Source organism: Salvelinus alpinus, chromosome 13, assembly GCF_045679555.1.
Source record: "Salvelinus alpinus chromosome 13, SLU_Salpinus.1, whole genome shotgun sequence".
Taxonomy (NCBI): Eukaryota; Metazoa; Chordata; class Actinopteri; order Salmoniformes; family Salmonidae; genus Salvelinus; species Salvelinus alpinus.
The window spans coordinates 38,289,151-38,308,257 of NC_092098.1; the positions used below are offsets into that span (position 1 = coordinate 38,289,151).

A 19,107-nucleotide genomic window follows, 5' to 3' on the forward strand; every position below is an offset into this window, starting at 1 on the left:
CAAAAAAAATATTAACAAACATCCCCCAAAAACAGGACATGTCAAAGTAAAATGGACAATCAGGCTACTCACAACTGCGGTCCAGGAGTTTCCCTTACGAAAAAAGATTGCAGTCAGAGTGCAGTATGACTAACTGTAGTATGCTGCAAATACTGCGTCCAAAATAATGTTTTACTGCAGTAATTTTGCAGTGTAACTGCAGGTATTCTGCAATCACTGCGTCCAAAATACCAGTCGACTGCAGTTTCATAACAATTTTTTTGTGAGGGTTCACCCCGTGGGCTAAGTAGTCATGATGGTTTCAAGTTTGTATCCATCCATTTTTTATGAACATAGCGAAAAATAAAATACATCTGCATTTCCCACTGTGTACACACATTGATTCTCATTGCAAATAGGCCCAGGATAACTCCTGATAACGTTGAGTAGCTGCTGATATTGATCTTATAAATAGCCAGATTCATTCGTCACAGGAATCGGGACTAAAGCCAATGCAACGGCCTGTTTAACAAACGGTGGGCCTACCGCAGATGGGCATTCATAAAATTCCACTGCAACCAGACATGCAGCCTAAACCCTAGTGTAAGCAAGGACCGACGCAGACGTCTTTTAGGCGTATTTTTTGCAGCTTTTGGTGTTTTACAAACATTACGCCTACCACATTGATGGGCATTCATAAAATTAAATTGCAGGCAGACACTGTAGGCTACACCCCAGTACACACAGACCGATGCCTTTGACATATTTTTGGGGTCCTGTCCATACCGGCCTAGATTTCCACATTGGTTTTTAGTCCTGACCAAATCTGAACCAATCATAGACGTCTACATTTTGTCCAGTCTGGACAAGCCTTGATTTGGGCTATATACTTCTTTGTTTGGTTCAGGTTTCAACTTTCATTCAGAACCTAAATTGAAACTAACTTCAACTTCTGGAAAATAAATATTTTCAAACTTGCTTACTGGGACTATTCTATTTTTTTGGGAAGGGGGAAATGTTTTTTGTCATGCATGGGTGGCAGAAAGGCCAGGTCTGATAACTGCTGCTCTCCTCAGAACACATATCATCCAGCCTAAGTTCACAGATCTCTTCAACTACAGTGTACCTGTGGAACCAAGAAAGTCTGTTTGCATACAGCCACTTTGCATTGGAAGCTCTGGGGGTGTTAAGAGCCTGTGAGCACTCAGATCGAGCAAACCACATCCCTGTGTCTACTCCCCCGCTTTGCCCAAGCAATGTTGATGTATTTGATGCGTTTCCAGTCGATAGTGTGTTAACTGTAAATGTAATATTGTGTTTCAGATCTGGAAACAGACACACACACACACACCACACACACGCATACCACACACACACACACACGTTTAAACGAGATGAAGTAAACCGTAGAATAAAGGACTCTTGATTTATTGTGTGACCAAATGGAAAGCAGTGGTTGTTGGTGTCAGAGTATTGCTGTTGGGGTATTAGCACACCTCCAGCAGGCCCTCCGACCAGAGCACCAGGGCCATCTGGACTTTGTCATTGTCCAATTGCCTTTTTAGCTGAGACACAGGGATGGGCTGTCCCGCCTGCAGCTGCCTGATGGCCGGGAGGTCTTCGAAGGGGAAGGTCATGCCGGGGGTCTAGGAGATAGGCGGAGAGATACGACGACAGACAGAACTTTACAAACAGCTTCAGACATGACAATGCATTTTGCCTGTGTAATCAAAATATCAGGAATTGGGCCTTATCTACAGACATATAGCTTCTGATTCAATACTTTGATGAGGGTCAATATGAATTACAGTAACAAAAACATCTTCATTCATAAACCATTCAAATCCTGGCTGACTGGCAGTGTATAATCTACTTTAAGAATCCTATATAATATCCAAATGGTAGAGGTACTTTAACTAAAATCCTATATCCATACATAATATTGTATTGTCAACTAAATACATTGTCTATGCAAAATGTGCCAGGTTACCTCAGAGGGTGCATCTTCCTCCTCTTCACCACTATCATCATCACCACCACTATCATCATCATCATCATCACCACTCTGTCCCATCATGTGTTTCTCCCTTCTGTTCCTCAGAGAGTGCATCACATCAACCACCAACGATACCGACCCATCCTAAACACACACAAACACACACTTTAGTCCAAGAGCAGCTAGGTAAAATACACTGCTCAAAAAAATAAAGGGAACACTTAAACAACACAATGTAACTCCAAGTCAATCACACTTCTGTGAAATCAAACTGTCCACTTAGGAAGCAACACTGATTGACAATTTTCACATGCTGTTGTGCAAATGGAATAGACAAAAGGTGGAAATTATAGGCAATTAGCAAGACACCCCCAAAAAAGGAGTGATTCTGCAGGTGGTGACCACAGACAACTTCTCAGTTCCTATGCTTCCTGGCTGATGTTTTGGTCACTTTTGAATGCTGGCGGTGCTCTCACTCTAGTGGTAGCATGAGACGGAGTCTACAACCCACACAAGTGGCTCAGGTAGTGCAGTTCATCCAGGATGGCACATCAATGCGAGCTGTGGCAAAAAGGTTTGCTGTGTCTGTCAGCGTAGTGTCCAGAGCATGGAGGCGCTACCAGGAGACAGGCCAGTACATCAGGAGACGTGGAGGAGGCCGTAGGAGGGCAACAACCCAGCAGCAGGACCGCTACCTCTGCCTTTGTGCAAGGAGGTGCACTGCCAGAGCCCTGCAAAATGACCTCCAGCAGGCCACAAATGTGACTACTTCTGGCGCCGAAAAGAGATGGCCGCCTCGCTTCGCGTTCCTTGGAAAATATGCAGTTTTTTGTTTTTTTATGTGTTATTTCTTACATCGGTACCCCAGGTAATCTTAGGTTTCATTACATACAGTCGGGAGGAACTACTGAATATACGATTAACGTCAACTCATCATCGTTCCTACCAGGAATATGACTTTCCCGAAACGGATCCAGTGTTTTGCCTTCCACCCAATACAATGGATCTGATCCCAGCCGGCGACCCTGTGCGACGCCGAAAAAGGGGCAAACGAGGCGGTCTCGTGGTCAGGCTTCGGAGACGGGCACATCGCGCTCCACTCCCTAGCATACTACTCGCCAATGTCCAGTCTCTTGACAATAAGGTTGATGAAATCCGAGCACGGGTAGCATTCCAGAGAGACATCAGGGATTGCAACGTGCTCTGCTTCACGGAAACATGGCTAACTCAAGGGACGCTAACGGAGTCGGTGCAGCCAGCTGGTTTCTTCATGCATCGCGCCGACAGAAACAAACATCTTTCCGGTAAGAAGAGGGGCGGGGGGGTATGCCTTATGATTAACGAGAAGTGGTGTGATCCTCATAACAACACACAGGAACTCAAGTCATTCTGTTCACCTGATCTAGAACTCCTCACAATCAAATGTCGACCGCATTATCTACCAAGGGAATTCTCTTCAATCATAATCACAGCCGTATATATTCCCCCCCAAGCAGACACATCGATGGCCCTGAACGAACTTTATCTGACTCTTTGTAAACTGGAAACCACACACCCTGAGGCTGCATTCATCGTAGCTGGGGATTTTAACAAGGCTAATCTAAAAACAAAACTCCCTAAATTCTATCAGCATATCGATTGTGCTACCAGGGCTGGAAAAACCCTAGATCATTGTTATACTAATTTCCGCGATGCATATAAGGCCCTCCCCCGCCCCCCTTTCGGAAAAGCTGACCACGACTCCATTTTGTTGATTCCAGCCTACAAACAGAAACTCAAACAACAAGCTCCCGCGCTCAGGTCTGTTCAACGCTGGTCCGACCAATCTGAATCCACGCTTCAAGACTGCTTCGATCACGCGGATTGGAATATGTTCCGCATCGCGTCCAACAACAATATTGACGAATATGCTGATTCGGTGAGCGAGTTCATTAGGAAGTGCATTGACGATGTCGTACCCACAGCAACGATTAAAACATTCCCAAACCAGAAACCGTGGATTGACGGCAGCATTCGCGTGAAACTGAAAGCGCGAACCACTGCTTTTAACCAGGGCAAGGTGACCGGAAGCATGACCGAATACAAACAGTGTAGCTATTCTCTCCGCAAGGCAATCAAACAGGCTAAGTCCCAGTACAGAGACAAAATCGAGTCGCAATTCAACAGCTCAGACACAAGAGGTATGTGGCAGGGTCTACAGTCAATCACGGATTACAAAAAGAAAACCAGCCCCGTCGCGGACCAGGATGTCTTGCTCCCAGACAGGCTAAACAACTTTTTTGCCCGCTTTGAGGACAATACAGTGCCACTGACACGGCCCCCTACCAAAACCTGCGGGCTCTCCTTCACTGCAGCCGAGGTGAGTAAAACATTTAAACGTGTTAACCCTCGCAAGGCTGCAGGCCCAGACGGCATTCCCAGCCGCGTCCTCAGAGCATGCGCAGACCAGCTGGCTGGTGTGTTTACGGACATATTCAATCAATCCTTATCCCAGTCTGCTGTTCCCACATGCTTCAAGAGGGCCACCATTGTTCCTGTTCCCAAGAAAGCTAAGGTAACTGAGCTAAACGACTACCGCCCCGTAGCACTCACTTCCGTCATCATGAAGTGCTTTGAGAGACTAGTCAAGGACCATATCACCTCCACCCTACCGGACACCCTAGACCCACTCCAATTTGCTTACCGACCCAATAGGTCCACAGACGACGCAATCGCAACCACACTGCACACTGCCCTAACCCATCTGGACAAGAGGAATACCCATGTGAGAATGCTGTTCATCGATTACAGCTCAGCATTTAACACCATAGTACCCTCCAAACTCGTCATCAAGCTCGAGACCCTGGGTCTCGACCCCGCCCTGTGCAACTGGGTCCTGGACTTCCTGACGGGCCGCCCCCAGGTGGTGAGGGTAGGTAACAACATCTCCACCCCGCTGATCCTCAACACTGGGGCCCCACAAGGGTGCGTTCTGAGCCCTCTCCTGTACTCCCTGTTCACCCACGACTGCGTGGCCATGCACGCCTCCAACTCAATCATCAAGTTTGCGGATGACACTACAGTGGTAGGCTTGATTACCAACAACGACGAGACGGCCTACAGGGAGGAGGTGAGGGCCCTCGGAGTGTGGTGTCAGGAAAATAACCTCACACTCAACGTCAACAAAACAAAGGAGATGATTGTGGACTTCAGGAAACAGCAGAGGGAGCACCCCCCTATCCACATCGACGGGTCAGTAGTGGAGAAGGTGGAAAGTTTTAAGTTCCTCGGTGTACACATCACAGACAAACTGAATTGGTCCACCCACACAGACAGCGTTGTGAAGAAGGCGCAGCAGCGCCTCTTCAACCTCAGGAGGCTGAAGAAATTCGGCTTGTCACCAAAAGCACTCACAAACTTCTACAGATGCACAATCGAGAGCATCCTGTCGGGCTGTATCACCGCCTGGTACGGCAACTGCTCCGCCCACAACCGTAAGGCTCTCCAGAGGGTAGTGAGGTCTGCAGAACGCATCACCGGGGGCAAACTACCTGCCCTCCAGGACACCTACACCACCCGATGTCACAGGAAGGCCATAAAGATCATCAAGGACAACAACCACCCAAGCCACTGCCTGTTCACCCCGCTATCATCCAGAAGGCGAGGTCAGTACAGGTGCATCAAAGCAGGGACCGAGAGACTGAAAAACAGCTTCTATCTCAAGGCCATCAGACTGTTAAACAGCCACCACTAACATTTAGCGGCCGCTGCCAACATACTGACTCAACTCCAGCCACTTTAAAAATGGGAATTGATGGAAATTATGTAAAAATGTACCACTAGCCACTTTAAACAATGCCACTTAATATAATGTTTACATACCCTACATTACCCATCTCATATGTATATACTGTACTCTATATCATCTACTGCATCTTGCCATCTTTATGTAATACATGTACCACTAGCCACTTTAAACTATGCCACTTTATGTTTACATACCCTACAGTACTCATCTCATATGTATATACCGTACTCTATACCATCTACTGCATCTGCCATGCCGTTCTGTACCACCACTCATTCATATATCTTTATGTACATATTCTTTATCCCTTTACACTTGTGTGTGTGTGTAAGGTAGTAGTTGTGGAATTGTTAGGTTAGATTACTTGTTGGTTATTACTGCATTGTCGGAACTAGAAGCACAAGCATTTCGCTACACTCGCATTAACATCTGCTAACCATGTGTATGTGACTAATACAATTTGATTTGATTTGAAATGTGCATGTGTCAGCATATGGTCTCACAAAGGGTCTGAGGATCTCATCTCGGTACCTAATGGCAGTCAGGCTACCTCTGGCGAGCACATGGAGGCCTGTGCGGCCCCACAAAGAAATGCCACCCCACACCAGACTGACCCACCGCCAAACCGGTCATGCTGGAGGATGTTGCAGGCAGCAGAACGTTCTCCACGGCGTCTCCAGACTCTGTCACGTCTGTCACATGTGCTCAGTGTGAACCTGCTTTCATCTGTGAAGAGCACAGGGCGCCAGTGGCGAATTTGCCTATCTTGGTGTTCTCTGGCAAATGCCAAACGTCCTGCACGGTGCTGGGCTGTAAGCACAACCCCCACCTGTGGACGTCGGGCCCTCATACCACCCTCATGGAGTCTGTTTCTGACCGTTTGAGCAGACACATGCACATTTGTGGCCTGCTGGAGGTCATTTTGCAGGGCTCTGGCAGTGCACCTCCTTGCACAAAGGCGGAGGTAGCGGTCCTGCTGCTGGGTTGTTGCCCTCCTACGGCCTCCTCCACGTCTCCTGATGTACTGGCCTGTCTCCTGGTAGCGCCTCCATGCTCTGGACACTACGCTGACAGACACAGCAAACCTTTTTGCCACAGCTCGCATTGATGTGCCATCCTGGATGAACTGCACTACCTGAGCCACTTGTGTGGGTTGTAGACTCCGTCTCATGCTACCACTAGAGTGAGAGCACCGCCAGCATTCAAAAGTGACCAAAACATCAGCCAGGAAGCATAGGAACTGAGAAGTTGTCTGTGGTCACCACCTGCAGAATCACTCCTTTTTTGGGGGTGTCTTGCTAATTGCCTATAATTTCCACCTTTTGTCTATTCCATTTGCACAACAGCATGTGAAATTTATTGTCAATCAGTGTTGCTTCCTAAGTGGACAGTTTGATTTCACAGAAGTGTGATTGACTTGGAGTTACATTGTGTTGTTTAAGTGTTCCCTTTATTTTTTTGAGCAGTGTATGTAAACTGTTACAACTGAAGGCACTTACTGATGAGCTTTGACACGTCTCTAAAGACACCAGGATGTGGTCTTTAAACCTCAGACACACCGTATCTTCTAAAGCAGGCATCTTTCCAGCTGTGAAGAACACACACACAGACACACACAGATTTGAACTAGAGAGAAGGACCTAGGCTAATACATGTACACTCATGCCCAATTGCACATTAAACTCCTCCTGGGAACTTCTTGTAGCTCTGAAAGGATTGGATAGCTATAAGTTGTACCATATTAGTTACTTAATACTCTTGTTACTTATTATATATATTTTTTTTAACCTTTAATTTAACTAGGCAAGTCAGTTAAGAACAAATTCTTATTTTACAATGGCGGCCTACCCCGGCCAAACCCGTAACCCGGACGAAGCTGTGCCAATTGTGCGCCGCCCTATGGGACTCCCGATCACGGCTGGTTGTGATACAGCCCGGGATTGAACCAGGGTCTGTAGTGACGCCTCTAGCACTGAGATGCAGTGCCTTAGACCGCTGCGCAACTCGGGAGTTGAAACTTAATACTCTTGGTTCTGAAGGAAGGTACTAAAGTTTTGTGCTGCTTTCTTCGCCTTTGGCCATGACAGGTACCATATTACTGAGTTAAATCTTTCAGATCTACAAGAGCAGGCTTTGACCATGGAATAAGTCTCCTTCCTTTATTATTTACAGCGCAAGCATTGGTTCCAAAAGGCTTGGTTTCAGCAAGATGGTGACTGGTCTTTCTATAAACTAGGATACCAGTGAGGATTTCCTACGCTGGACAACTTATTACAGCTGTTGAAAACCTCTGGAATGTGATCAAGAGGAAGATGGATGGTCACAAGCCATCAAACAAAGCCGAGCTGCTTGAATTTTTGCACCAGGAATGGCATAGTCACCCAACATCAATGTGAAAGACTGGTGGAGAGCATGCCAATATGCATGAAAGCTGTGATTGGAATAACCCAGATTTTCACCAAATATTGATTTCTGAACTCTTCCTAAATTAAAACATTAGTATTGTGTTGTCTTGCATTATTCGAGGTCAGACAACACTGCATCCTTCTTGTTATTTTGACCAGTTGTCATTTACTGCAAATAAATGCTCTAAACGACAATATTTTTATTTGTAATTTGGGAGAAATGTTGTCAGAAGTTAATAACAAAAATGTTCATTTCACCCAAACAAAACCAGAGGAACTGATAATTTTGCAGTGGTCTTAATTTTTTCCCAGAGCCACATGTACAGTTGAAGTCGGAAGTTTACATACACCTTAGCCAAATACATTTCAACTCAGTTTTTCACAATTCCTGACATTTAATCCTAGTAAAAAATCCCTGTCATAGGTCAGTTAGGATCACCACTTTATTTTAAGAATGTGAAATATCAGAATAATAGTAGAGAGAACAATTTATTTCAGCATTTATTTCTTTCATCACATTCCCAGTGGGTCAGAAGTTTACATACACTCAATTAGTATTTGGTAGCATTGCCTTTAAATTGTTTAACTTGGGACAAATGTTTTGGGTAGCCTTCCACAAGCTTCTCACAATAAGTTGGGTGAATTTTGTCCCATTCCTCCTGACAGAGCTGGTTGCAAACCATAGTCTGGCTTTTTTATGGCGGATTTGGAGCAGTGGCTTCTTCCTTGCTGAGCAGCCTTTCAGGTTATGTCGATATAGGACTCATCTTTACTGTGGATATAGATACTTTTGTACCCGTTTCCTCCAGCATCTTCACAAGGTCCTTTGCTGTTGTTCTGTAATTTATTCATACTTTTCGCACCAAAGTACGTCATCTCTAGGAGACAGAACGCGTCTCCTTCCTGAGCAGTATGAAGGCTACGTGGTCCCATGGTGTTTATACTTGCGTACTATTGTTTGTACAAATGAACGTGGTACCTTCAGGCGTTTGGAAATTGCTCCCAAGGATGGACCAGACTTTTGGAGGTCTACAATTTTTCCCCCTGAGGTCTTGGCTGATTTCTTTTCATTTTCCCATGATGTCAAGTAAAGTGGCACTGAGTTTGAAGGTAGGCCTTGAAATAGATCCACAGGTACACCTCCAATTGACTCAAATTATGTCAATTAGCCTATCAGAAGCTTCTAAAGCCATGACATTGGCCACTTATTGGCCATTTTCTGGAATTTTCCAAGCTGTTTAAAAGGCATCGTCAACTTTGTGTATGTAAACTTCTGACCCACTGGAATTGTGATACAGGGAATTATAAGTGAAATAATCTGTCTGTAAACAATTGTTGGAAAAATTACTTGTGTCATGCACAAAGTAGATGTCCTAACCGACTTGCAAAAACTATAGTTTGTTAACAAGAAATTTGTGGAGTGGTTGAAAAACAAGTTTTATTGACTCCAACCTAAGTGTATGTAAACTTTCGACTACAACTGTACATAAATCTAAATTATTACATCTTAGTCATTTAGCAGACACTCTTATCCAGAGCGACTGACAGGAGCAATTAGGGTTAAGTGTCTTGCTCAACGGCACAGACATATTTTTCAGTCTGCCCGGGGATTCAAACCGGCAACCTTTCGGTTATTGGCCCAATGCCAATGCTCTTAACCGCTAGGCTACCTGCCGCACAATTGTATAACATTGATGTCCTTACAATTAAGTGCTTGATAAAGTCCATGAATTTGACTTGCCAATGTCTGTATGAACCCTGCTTAAAGGATGTATAGTCCTAGGCCTATGTTGTATAGGTGGAGTTATGGATCAATTTGCATATATTCCTCTAAGTACACATGAGCTGCATGGAAAATCATTTGTTTCAAACCAGTTTAAAATTTTGATCCCAATGTCACACATTGGCCCCATTATTTATAGAAAGACCCAGATCCCGAACAAAGTGGCTAGCGATACTGTACCTATCCATATTCAATGCCTATTTTCCAGACCTTACTATAAATGTTACTCTCCCTGCTTAGCTCAGATTCAGCAAGCGTCCGGACAGATGTTAACAAATATGTTAAGTCTGTCAGAAAAACTTAAGAGGTGTATTCTAAAGTATCAATGCACATCACTATTTAAATGCATATCTGTAGTCTGTACAGAAACATCACTTCTTAGTAGAAAAACACCACTGTCCATTTTTCATTCAAATTCATTTATATCTCAGAATATGGCTGTGCCAGTTACTGTTTCACATTCTATGGGCAACACACTGTCTGTAATAAACATTCTACTCATTGGACTTTTAAATATTATTCAGCAAGACACACCTGACGATGTGATGTCATCTTGCTCTGGTGTGTAAGGTGGCAGTCTGTGGAGGGCAAAGTCCCTCTTCATGTCCCCGGCACGGAGTTCGTGTTCACCCCTCTCCATCTGATCTGCCACGCTCCTCAATAATGAGGCCAACTGCCTGCTTGTGTCTGGGGCTGCGTTGGCTCCCTGGTACAGACACAATGTTATAGTGCTTAATAGATAGCAGTAGATAAGACTGAACTACACAGATAGGCCACTATTTCAATAGGCATACATTGTAATTTCTATGATGAAACGAAATTGCAGAATTTAGCAGAACATGCAACCATAGTGACAACTAAAGTTTAGACATTAAACATTCAACTCATCGTTCAGTGCAAATTCCTTATTCCTCCTTTAGGTAAATCACTGAACTGTAAGTTATCACTCACATTCACCAATCTGACCATGGCAGATGAGTGTTTCCCTCAAGGAAGGACAGAAGGAAGGATGAAATGTTTAAGTGTTGGAACAGAGTACGGAGGTGGATCTCACCATCAAGATTCTCCTGGGCATGCCTACCCTCCTGGTGATGTCACTGGTCTTTAGGGAGTCATACAAGAAATTGGGAAACACGTTGGCCAGATAGTCTCCCCATGACCTGAGGTGAAAAAAGTTGAAGTAACTTTACACATCAAGATTATGAATTTCCATTGTTTCAAATTAGAGAATGAAGAAGTGGTGGGGCTGAGATAGCGTTGAGGTTAGAGAGGTATAGCCAGTTCGAAACCCAGGGGAAGATCTGTCAGGCTACGAGTTGGCAAATTCTGACTAAGGCCATTGATGGCTGAAACATCATGATACTAATAGCTGTATAAATAAAATATCAGGTTTTTAATAGTGAGCATTGCGCGTATTACTTTTCAAGGAATGAGTTCGCAACCAGAGGGTCGCTGGCATCAATTTCTTAGGTGCCACAGTGAGTCTCACGTACGTGTTCTGGTAGGTACTGAGGGTCAGGTGGGTAGAATGATCCACTCCCACGGGGGTGTCCGCCTGATGGATGGTTCCTCTGGGAAAGTAGAGCAGATCACCTGCCTATGGAAAGAAAGAACAAACACCCCCCTCACTTAACCTCAAATAGCTCAAGCCACACTATGTTGCAAAAATACTCCAATGAAGCATTTTCCAAATGTGGATCAAGACTCATAAGTGCACTACTGCGGATTACTTTCGGGTTGTGGCCTTTGACTGGTCTTGCCTAGAGAGACATTGGTTTTGTTTAGTCGACAGGAAACCCCTAAAGCTCTAGCCTGGTCACAGCACAAAAAGGTTTGTGATTCAGAACCAATAGTTGGTGAATTAATGGTGCCGGTTGGTTGTACTTGTTATCAGACAAGTGTGTCTTCTCATGCATTTTCTCTCACTAAAGCTCAGTAGTGCTTGACCCTTGTCCCTGGGACCCATGTTGCTGACCCTGTGCTGTGTGTAAAGTACGTGCTCTGGGGTGAAGTTTCTCCTAGGTACAGATCTAGGATCAGCTTCCTTTCTCTCAAGCTTAACCTTTAAGTGGCAATCTGCAGTTCAAACAATATCAATGCATGGCCACCCTGCCAGTTTTGGTCAAATTCATAGACAAAGCTATGGATGCAAGGACTGACCGTCCATGGTATTAAAATGGTTAAAACTTGTTTTGAAGCTACACAGTGTTTGTTTACAATTACATTGTTTGCAAACAATGAAGTAAAACAGGCTTACATGTTGGGTTCTGATAGTGTATGACAGTTAATCTAAGCTCATGAGGCATTTATAGTTGGGCCGGGACAACATCAGTAGCGCGATACTCAGTATCGTGGCAAGGAAACAAAACACGAAGCGGGTAAAACTTCTTTAGGAAAACAGCCCTACTATTAGAAATAAACATCATCATGTTGTCATCCAGAGTCACATTTCTTTATTTTCCAAGCACACAATATTTGACATATAGCAAGTTTTTACAGGACCAAAGAGTCTAGTCTGTGATACTGGTAAAGAAAATAAAAACAAATGCAATATCACATTTACATAAGTATTCAGACCCTTTACTCAGTACTTTGTTGAAGCACCTTTGGTAGCGATTACAGCCTCGAGTCTTCTTGGGTATGACGCTACAAGCTTGGCACACCTGTATTTGGGGAGTTTCTCCCATTCTTCTCTGCAGATCCTCTCAAGCTCTGTCAGGTTGAATGGGGAGTGTCGCTGCACAGCTATTTTCAGGTCTCTCCAGAGATGTTCGATTGGGTTCAAGTCCAGGCTCTGGTTGGGCCACTCAAGAACATTGACTTGTCCCGAAGCCACTCCTGCATTGTCTTGGCTGTGTGCTTAGGGGAGTTATCCTGTTGGAAGGTGTACCTTCGCCCCAGTCTGAGGTCCTGAGAGCTCTGGAGCAGGTTTTCATCAAGGATCTCGCTGTACTTTGCGCCGTTCATCTTTGCCTCGATCCTGACTAGTTTCCCAGTCCCTGCCGCTGAAAAACATCCCCACAGCATGATGCTGCCACCACCATGCTCAACCGTAGGGATGGTGCCAGGTTTCCTCCAGACGTGATGCTTGGCATTCAGGCCAAAGAGTTAAATCTTGGTTTCATCAGACCAGAGAATATTTAGGTGCCTTTTGGCAAACTCCAAGTGGGCTGTAATGTGCCTTTTACTGAGGAGTAGCTTTCGCCTGGCCACTCTACCACAAAGGCGGAACACAATGCAAATAGTCCGGGTAGCCATTTGATTACCTGTTCAAGAGTCTTATGGCTTGGGGGTAAAAGCTGTTGAGAAGCCTTTTGGTCCTAGACTTGGTGCTCCAGTACCGCTTGCCATGCGGTAACAGAGAACAGTCTATGACTAGGGTGGCGGAAGTCTTTGACAATTTTTAGGGCCTTCCTCTGACACTGCCTGGTGTAGAGGTCCTGGATGGCAGGCAGCTTGGCCCCAGTGATGTACTGGGCCGTACGCACTACCCTCTGTAGTGCCTTGCGGTCGGAGGCCGAGCAGTTGCCATACCAGGCAATGATCCAACCTGTCAGGATGCTTTCGATGTTGCAGCTGTAGAACCTTTTAAGGATCTGAGGACCCATGCCAAATCTTTTCAGTCTCCTGAGGGAAATAGGTTTTGTCGTGCCCTCTTCACAAATGTCTTGGTGTGCTTGGACCATTCTAGTTTGTTGGTGATGTGGAACTTGAAGCTCTCAACCTGCTCCACTACAGCCCCGTTGATGAGAATGGGGGCGTGCTCGGTCCTCCATTTTCCTGTAGTCCACAATCATCTCCTATGTCTTGATTACGTTGAGGGATAGGTTGTTATTCTGGCAACACCCGGCCAGGTCTCTGACCACCTCCCTATAGGCTGTCTCGTTGTTGATCAGGCCTACCACTGTTGTGTTGTCTGCAAACTTAATGATGGTGTTGGAGTCGTGCCTGGCCATGTAGATCTGTGCCTCGACACAATCCTGTCTCTGAGCTCTACGGACCATTCCTTCGACCTCAAGGCCTGGTTTTTGCTCTGACATGCACTGTCAACCGTGGGACCTTTATATAGACAGTTGTGTACCTTTCCAAATCATGCCCAATCAATTGAATTTACCACAGGTGGACTCCAATCAAGTTGTAGAAACATCTAGGATGATCAATGGAAGTAGGATGCACCCGGGCTTAATTTCAAGTCTCATAGCAAAGGGTCTTAATACTTATGTAAATAACATTTTCTAAAAATCTGTTTTAACTCTGTCATTCTGGGGTACTGTGTGAAGATTGATGAGGAAAACACTTCATTTAATCCATTTTAGAATAAGGCTGTAACGTAACACAATGTGGAAAAGGTCATAGGGTCTGAATACTTTCTGAAGGCACTGTACAGTCGTGGCCAAAAGTTGAGAATTACACAAATATCAATTTTCACAAAGTCTGCTGCCTCAGTTTGTATGATGGAAATTTGCATATACTCCAGAATGTTATGAAGAGTGATCAGATGAATTGCAATTAATTGCAATGTCCCTCTTTGCTATGCAAATGAACTGAATCTCCAAAAAACATTTCCACTGCATTTCAGCCCTGCCACAAAAGGACCAGCTGACATCATGTCAGTGATTCCCTCGTTAACACAGGTGTGAGTGTTGACGAGGACAAGGCTGGAGATCACTCTGTCATGCTGATTGAGTTGGAATAATAGACTGGAAGCTTCAAAAGGAGGGTGGTGCTTGGAATCATTGTTCTTCCTCTGTCAACCATGGTTACCTGCAAGGAAACACGTGCCGTCATCATTGCTTTGCACAAAAAGGGCTTCACAGGAAAGGATATTGCTGCCAGTAAGACTGCACCTAAATCAACCATTTATTGGATCATCAAGAACTTCAAGGAGAGCGGTTCAATTGTTGTGAAGGCGGCTTCAGGGCGCCCAAGAAAGTCCAGCAAGTGCCAGGACCGTCTCCTAAAGTTGATTCAGCTGCGTGATCGGGGCACCACCAGTACAGAGCTTGCTCAGGAATGGCAGCAGGCAGGTGTGAGTGCATCTGCACGCACAGTGAGGCGAAGACTTTTGGAGGATGGCCTGGTGTCAAGAAGGGCAGCAAAGAAGCCACTTCTCTCCAGGAAAAACATCAGGGACAGACTGATATTCTGCAAAAGGTACAGGGATTGGACTGCTGAGGACTGGGGTAATGTCATTTTCTCTGATGAATCCCCTTTCCAATTGTTTGGGGCATCCGGAAAAAAGCTTGTCCGGAGAAGACAAGGTGAGCGCTACCATCAGTCCTGTGTCATGCCAACGGTAAAGCATCCTGAGACCATTCATGTGTGGGGTTGCTTCTCAGCCAAGGGAGTGGGCTCACTCACAATTTTGCCTAAGAACACAGGCATGAATAAAGAACGGTACCAACACATCCTCTGAGAGCAACTTCTCCCAACCATCCAGGAACAGTTTGGTGACAAACAATACCTTTTCCAGCATGATGGAGCACCTTGCCATAAGGCAAAAGTGACAACTAAGTGGCTCGGGGAACAAAACATTGATATTTTGGGTCCATGGCCAGGAAACTCCCCAGACCTTAATCCAATTGAGAACGTGTGGTCAATCCTCAAGAGGCGGGTGGACAAACAAAACCCCACAAATTCTGACAAACCCCAAGCATTGATTATGCAAGAATGGGCTGTCATCAGTCAGGATGTGGTCCAGAAGTTAATTGACAGCATGCAAGGGCAGATTGCAGAGGTCTTGAAAAAGAAGGGTCAACACTGCAAATATTGACTCTTTGCATCAACTTCATGTAATTGTCAATAAAAGCCTGACACTTATGAAATGCTTGTAATTATACTTCAGTATTCCATAGTAACATCTGACAAAAATATCTAAAGACACTGAGGCAGCAGACTTTGTGAAAATTTATATTTGTGCCATTCTCAAAACTTTTGGCCAAGACTATATATCATTAATTTAAAAGTCCCAAAATGTATGTCGCAATTTCCCCCAATAAATGCAAACCGACCCCAGATTACGGGCAGCTTCACCCTGCTCCTAACGTACCTTCAGTATGATGTCGTGTGTGGGGCTGCCGATGCGCTCCTCAAGCTCCACGCAGTACTCTCTGGCCAGGGGCACCGTGGGGCTGTACAGACGCCAATGTTTCTCGCCCTCCAACTGGAGGATAAACACCTGGGGATAAATACACATATTTAGCAGATGTTATCGCAAGTGCAGCAAAATACTTGTTTCTAGCTCAAACAGTAATAACGAACATTACAAAACAATACACACAAATCCCCAAAATTCTAAGAAAGAAATGAAGAAATAGCATAATGAGCCATGTCTGTGTCCAGAATATAAATATATACACTGAACAAAAATAAAAGCAACATGTAACAATTTCAAAGATTTACAGTTAAGGAAATCAGTCAATTGAAATACATTCTTTAGGCCATAATCTATGGATTTCACATGACTGGGAATACAGATATGCATCTGTTGGTCACAGATACCAAAAATAAAAAAAAGTAGGGGTATGGATCAGAAAACCAGTCAGTATCTGCTGTGACCAGCATTTGCCTCATGCAGAGTGACACATCTCCTTTGCATAGAGATAATCAGACTGTTGATTGAGGGCAGTGGAATGTTGTCCCACTCCTCTTCAATGGCTGTGTGAAGTTTCAGAGTTCCAGAGCATGATGAGCACCCATATGAGCTTCCCTGAGATGGTCTGTGTGTTTGTGCAGAAATTCTTCGGTTGTGCAAACCCACAGCTTTATCAGTTGTCCGGGTGGCTCATCTCAGACCATACCGCAGGTGTAGAAGCTGGATGAGCTCCTGGGCTGGCGTGGATACACATGACTGCCGTTGTGAGGTTTGTTGGACCTACTGCCAAATTGTCTAAAACGACACTTCTGGTAGAGAAATTAACATTCAATTCTCTGGCAACAGCTCTGGTGGACATTCCTGCAGTCAGCATGCCAATTGCATGCTCCCTCAAAACTTGAGACATCTGTGGCATTTTGTTGTGTGACAAAACTGTACATTTTAAAGTGGACTTTTATTGTCCCCAGCACAAGGTGCACCTGTGTAATGATCATACTGTTTAATCAGCTTGCCAGATCTGTCAAGTGGATGGATTATATTGGCAAAGGAGAAATGCTCACTAACAGGGATGTAAACACATATGTACAACACAAACTTCGGAGATCCATTATTTCAGCTCATGAAACCAAAACTTTACATGATGCGTTTATATTTTTGTTCAGTATATATATATATATGATGGTGTGTAGACAGTATGGACAGTATATGAATAGGAAAGCTATGTACAGCAGTAGTTATATAGGATTACTAGAATACAGCATATATATATGAAGTGGGTAAAACATTATTAAATATTGTCTAACCCTCAAACTATACTACAAACGTTGCAGCCAGGATTATGTTCAGTAGGGAACACCGTAGCAAAATTATTTGAAACGTAAAGTACAAATTTTAGTTTCTTATGGGTAGCTATGATATGTTTTGGTTCCCACTGAACACTACCCTGATGTGGACCATTTTGGGGCCAGTTCAGTGTTGTACCTCCACGTCGTCGTAGTGTGGGGGTAGCCCTTGGGAATCCTGTGGGGTGATGTAGACGTTGGAGCCCACAAGAGCGCCGAAGAAACACTCCAGCTTCTCCTGAATCCGCCACAACTCGTCCTGGAGACACACAGTTAGTTAGAGAGCTGGCATCTTAGAATCTCCAAATAGAATAGTATTGGGTTCAGCTCTGCACAAATATGGAATGATCAAGATCTTCAGATATTTCTGTGCAATAGATTTTAATTCCTGTTGTGTTCACCAACATATCCTAGTTCAAGGCTTTCAAATTTAAAATAGGCAAATCTGAATCTGAGCTAAACAACATCTTAGCTAAAGGATATCTGTCACTACCAGTCCCTTTCTGTTACCACAGAGCCACTGCCACAGTGCTGCATTAACTAGGACCGTCACTCCTTTTTCTACAGGGATGCAGTTTTGGCAGGCCAAGATCTAATAATACCTTATTCAACTGATCAACAGTCATAATTAATACAATCAAGCTGAATCAGGTGTGAAGGTAATAATGCTAGACTGGGACAAAACCCTTCCCCACATACTGTGGCCCTACAGGAGCAGAGTCAAGTTCAGTAGGCACAAAACATGTTCTCGTGTTTCATACTATCACAGACCAGAACCCACGATTCAGGAGTACAAAACACTGTGGATAAACACATGTCCACTACTCTCACCTTAAACCTCTGAGGCTGGTGGAACTGGATGGTGGCCTTCTGGTTGAAGTCCTTCTTGAGCTGGTTGTAGTTGACACGGCCTTCCTTGTTCAACACAGTCTTGTTGCCCTGGACGCAGCGGCACACATTGAGGTCTCTGGCATACATCAGGCCCTGGGCGCACAGCCCCTTCAGGTCTGAGAGCTGGAACAGAGACTTGTAGTAGGAGGCCAGGCCTGGGTCAGACCTCTGGAGGTGGAGGGGCTTCTTCTCCCAGTAGTCAGTGAAAAATTCCTCCTGTCCCACTGGGGAAATTATGCTCTGGAAGACAGTGTCTGGGGTGTCGAAGCAGAAAGGAGAGGGGACGCCATTGGAGTCTGTTTTCCTATGTTTGGGAGCGACCTCTTCATCTCCGGCTGCTGCTTTTCTTCCGTTCCTGGGCATCTTTAGCTGATAGAGAACGTTAACGTTACATCAGTGGCATTAGATTAGAAGATAACTAGTTAGCAGTTTCAATTTTGCATTGATATCAAATTAAGCTTAACAGTGCCCTTGGTGAAGTTATGCAGTTGGAATAGCCCGTTCGATAGCAAATACTTGGTGTTATGTAGTTACTGTAGCAAGCTTTAGATACATGTTAGCTAGCTAATAGCATAGCTTATGGGCTAACGTTGATTAACGTTAGCTAGCTTGCAAACTGTAGCTAACGTTATATAATGCTAAAACATAGCTAACATTACCTGTTTTGCTTATGTTCCCACATTCGGATTTAACACATATTAGCTATAAACTTTCCCTTTGCCCAAATCAGCTTGGTTTGATAGCTACACATGTGAGAATGGTGTTCTGTCCTGCAGCATAAAATGTCCGAAGGTAAACAAGTACTTTCCATTCCGCTCTGGTGATTCAT

General features: G+C 44.6%; 1 protein-coding gene across 1 annotated transcript; it reads right to left on the bottom strand.

Annotated features, from left to right (window-relative positions):
- Positions 1-1,391: 1,391 nt before the first annotated feature.
- On the bottom strand, positions 1,392-19,097 carry riox2 (ribosomal oxygenase 2). Its single transcript, XM_071339181.1, has 10 exons — positions 18,938-19,097; positions 18,219-18,647; positions 17,527-17,646; positions 16,000-16,128; positions 11,444-11,547; positions 11,005-11,110; positions 10,485-10,656; positions 7,262-7,350; positions 1,970-2,119; positions 1,392-1,625 (listed from the first exon to the last, which is right to left on the bottom strand). Exons 2-10 carry the CDS (start codon positions 18,639-18,641, stop codon positions 1,467-1,469), a joined length of 1,452 nt encoding a protein of 483 aa, XP_071195282.1. The 5' UTR covers positions 18,642-18,647; positions 18,938-19,097; the 3' UTR covers positions 1,392-1,466.
- Between the last annotated feature and the right edge of the window lie 10 nt (positions 19,098-19,107).